The sequence below is a fragment of the Arachis ipaensis genome, chromosome B04, assembly GCF_000816755.2.
Source record: "Arachis ipaensis cultivar K30076 chromosome B04, Araip1.1, whole genome shotgun sequence".
NCBI lineage: Eukaryota > Viridiplantae > Streptophyta > Magnoliopsida > Fabales > Fabaceae > Arachis > Arachis ipaensis.
Window position 1 is genome coordinate 6,199,570 of NC_029788.2, and position 4,345 is coordinate 6,203,914.

Here is a 4,345-nt window from a genome sequence, read left to right on the forward strand (position 1 = left end):
AATGTTTAATAATTAACTTTATGTACTCTTTATGTACTCATATTATAATTAATTATCATCAATATTAAACTAATAAAAAAATTAATCTAAGTAACAATGACGCCAATACTGCTGAGATATATGTCATATTACATATATTATTTTTATTTTTTTTTGTCATATTATCTGTATTTACTGAAAATGTCATTGTTCTGTTACTTAAACACACAAAAACATTAAGTCTCCTATCACATAAATCTCACAAAAAAGTATAGACATAGATTTCCATAAATAGATGTTAGGCGTAATATATCTAACTAACCATAAAGTAAATTCAACCCAGTAATTCATATCCAACAATATTTTGAGATGCAACCTATATACGAGGACAAATAAAATAATAAGAAAAATTTCACAATTTAAATTGTTTGTGTGTTTTCTTTTTTGTTTTTCGGAGTCACCTAACCTCCTCCTTCACAAAAATATGGTAATATTCCCTCGATATTATTTGGTTCTTTCATTTTTTTTCTTCTATTGAAATTATTTCTGATAAGAAATTATTTTTTAATACTAAAAAATTGTGTTCTATTTATGTTTAATTTTGTTTTTTGACATGATGAAGTTCATTTCTTTGTCTTTGATGAATCTTATCTTTGTTAACAGCCTGAGTTGGGCTTGTGATAATCCAAAATTGTTTGATCCATTCACTCTCATACACTAGGCCTTTCCTTAGTTGGGCCTCATGACCAAACATAAAATTTAAGCTTTGGATCAATTAGTTTTTCTCAATTAATAGATAAGTTATGTTGATATTAATATTTGTTTTCGTAGCTCAATTGGTTAGAGCAGCTGTTTAGTAAACGGGATAGTTGTATTATGCTGCACCTTCCTAACGGGAATGGAATCTTACGGTGATGATTACTTCCTCCACTGGTTCTCTCTTCTGTCCCCATCTTCACAAGGCAGAAAAGCAAAAGCAACAACGCACACATTAAAGAAACCAAAAGGAAATAATAAATAAATAAACAAAAACAAAAGCAAAAGTAGAACACAAGTAACACTTCAACTATTATTCCTTCTTTCTTCTACACTTCTCCTTAGTTACTTGGCCAATAATAATCATCTGTACCACTTTCATTATTATTTTCTCTAAATTCATCATCATCACGATTTTTTGTTGTTTCAAACCATTATTGGCTAAAATGATATCACTGGTAACTCAAGTCATTATTCTTTCATCACTTGTCGCCCTCACAAGATCACAATCTAGTACCTGCAGAAATTCGTGTGGCGACATTCCAATTCAATACCCTTTTGGAATTGATGATGGATGTGGAAGTCCTTACTACAGACACATCCTCCTCTGTTCTGACTCAGGCAAGCTTCAACTCAGAACCCCATCTGGGACATACCCCGTTAGGAACCTCTCTTACGCAGATCCACACATGGTTGTCACTGATCCATTCATGTGGACTTGTCAGGACGGTGAGAGTTTTCGGGCCACAAGGCCATTCAGTTTGGACACAAGCACACACTTGAAGCTTTCAACACAGAATGAGTACATATTCTTGAACTGCAGTGAAGACAATGTAATCATTCAACCAAAGCCTATGTTCTGTGAGCACTTTCCTGAACACTGTGATTCATCTTGTGACAGTGCCAGCTACCTCTGCAGGCACTTACCACAGTGCTCTTTTGCTCTCACTCATACTTCTTGCTGTTCTTACTATCCAAAAGCCACTGAATCGTTGAGGTTGATGCTCAAGTATTGTTCTAGTTATGCTAGCATTTATTGGAGGAATGTTGGTGCTCCTCAGCCTTATGATCAGGTTCCTGAGTATGGGATCAGGGTTGATTTCGATATACCAGTAACTATGCGTTGCCTTCAGTGCCAGGATCCATTGAAAGGTGGTGGAACTTGTGGATTTGATACTCACACTCAGAGTTTCACATGCCTATGCAAGCAGGGAAACTCCACAACCCATTGCAAAGGTAGCTTCTTTAAGGTTATGTTTGTAATTATTATTTTTTTAGTTTGCTTGAATAACAAGTTTATTAATTGGGTGTGGCAGATTATAACATTGCACAGCACAATAAGAGGGTCCAAGTGATTGCAGGTAACAGAAATAAGTTAAGAATAAACTATATATAAACATTAGATTAGTGTTAATTAATTAGGTTATGTTTGAAATGTGGGTGCCATGCAGGGACAGTTACAGGTGTTTCTGCCGCAGGAGCAATTGGAATTGGAGCTGGTATTTGGTACTTGAAGAAACTGAGAGCTACAGCACCAGTAACATGTGGAGTTCAAACAAATGAGAACCGGCTATTCTAAACAACATACTACACATCTATAGTTCTTAGTGGTATAGAGTTTGCTTCCCCAATTTTTCTAGTTTTGTATTGTCATCTCTATGTGATTTAATTATGTCAAGTTTATAGTATAAAAGAATAAACTATTTTTATTAGCTATGAATCTGTGATACTACATATCTCCAAATATTTTGTGAAACAGAGCAGTAGCAAATCTGTTCAGTAATATATCTCTAGTAAAAGTCTTATAATAATTATAAAGTACAAGATTTAATGACATTGTCATTAATTTATTAGTTACTTGCTTCTTAAGTAATAATAAATAATAATCACATACAAATTAACAAACTAATTAATGACATGATTAGTATTAGTATATTCAGGCATAGCTGCAGATACCGTAGATGCAGGAATCCCCTTTGCTGCACTTGTTACCGCAGATTCCACAGTGGTGTTTATCCACCATATGATTCACACACTTTCCCTTGCAACAAAGCTGAGAGTACTTGCACTTCTTCCCACACCTACCACAGTTGTTTCTGTCCGTTGACACATTCACACATTTCTTCTGGCAACAGTCCGGCCCTTGGCTCCCGGCCACACGACAAACTCGCGGGTACTTATCGCAAGTCATCGCCCCACCAACACCGTGGCGCCCGTGATGGAACCCTTTGGTGCTGCGAAGTGACGAGGCTAATTCAAATTGTGGTTCTGATTCAGCCATGACCAAAGCCGTTAGCATGGCCAAAATGAATAACAAGAAGAGTACCATCTGAATGCCCTTCATAATAACGTATTGTATATGTGAAATAATTGATGTTCAATTCAATTCTTAGTTAACTGATGTAAGAGGGAAAAATCAACCACAATTTATAGGGAGAAGTTCAGATAAAAATGTGGTCTAATTTGACCTGCACGGCATGAACTTCAATGCTCTATGGTTTAGTAACGAAATTAGGCTTTGTTAATTACTTGCAATACAAGTTAATAAAGTAAGTTGGAAAAATAATATAATATAATGTAAATTGAGAACCATTTTTTAATGTGTGTTTTGTTGATAGATATCCAACAGGGAGTATTGAACGGAATAATATTATATTCTATATATGTGCTCTAATAAGTCAAATTGAAGATGTAGTTTTTTAGTTTCTAATAAATATAAACTCAAAATAGTCAAAATATTTAGTTCCATGCAGTGAAGTATAATTAATTAAGGTCACTACTCCTTTTTTAGTATAATTAATTAAATATGTTGTTTTATTGGAATAAACCAAAAATTCGTTACAACGCCACTGCTCCTTTTCATTCTATCTCACGGTCTGACCTTTGGGTGGAAAAGGAATATAATTAATTAAGGTCAACAATAACTAAAGATGTAACATTTTACTTTTAATATGAGATAATACTCAATTTGGTCCCTAAACTTACACGCGAGTCTCAATTTAGTCCTTAAAGTTTCAATTGCCTCTATTTAGTCCCCAAACTTTGTGAACATAACTCATGTTAGTCCTTGAAACAATTTTTAACGTACAAACGTTAACGGAACACTGTCGTGACAGCCGGATGCCACACTAAACTTTGTCAAATGATGACGTTTTGGTTTTGGCACTCAAATAACCTAAAAACAACATCTTAAATGGTGTTTATTAAAATTTTACCTAACAAAATAAGTAATACAATGTCGTTTTTGAACTATTTAAATGTCAAAACCAAAACTGCATCATTTTACAAGTTTTAACGTGACATGTGATAGTCTACAACAACGCTCTATTATCGTTTTTATACTAAAAATATTCTCGGAGACTAATATGAGGCACGTTTATAAACTTCGGGGACTAAATAGAGGCAATTGAAACCTCAGGGACTAAATTGAGACTCGCGTGTAAGTTCAGGTGTTGCACTAATTTTTATTATCTTTTAAATATTTTTTGTTTGAGAATATAGATAAGAGTTAATTAATTTTTTTTACTTTAAACTTATGCATGTTTTTTCCATTGTAAATTTGTAACTTTATTTATTATTTCTAACAAAATATGAAGGTAAATAGTCAAAT

General features: G+C 33.7%; 2 protein-coding genes across 3 annotated transcripts; one reads left to right on the forward strand and one right to left on the reverse strand.

The window, feature by feature from the left end:
- Positions 1,030–2,776, forward strand: LOC107638642. Of its 2 annotated transcripts, none has more exons than XM_021120589.1 (4): positions 1,030–1,971; positions 2,052–2,096; positions 2,187–2,345; positions 2,661–2,776. In XM_021120589.1, exons 1-3 carry the CDS (start codon positions 1,182–1,184, stop codon positions 2,312–2,314), a joined length of 963 nt encoding a protein of 320 aa, XP_020976248.1. In that variant the 5' UTR covers positions 1,030–1,181; the 3' UTR covers positions 2,315–2,345; positions 2,661–2,776. The 2 variants fall into 2 exon arrangements, with proteins under 2 accessions (XP_020976248.1, XP_016197482.1); XM_016341996.2 differs by having other exon boundaries at positions 2,676–2,776.
- On the reverse strand, positions 2,672–3,338 carry LOC107638643 (stigma-specific STIG1-like protein 1). The gene has a single exon (XM_016341997.2). The coding sequence runs from the start codon at positions 3,077–3,079 to the stop codon at positions 2,672–2,674; it is 408 nt and encodes a 135-aa protein (XP_016197483.1). The 5' UTR covers positions 3,080–3,338.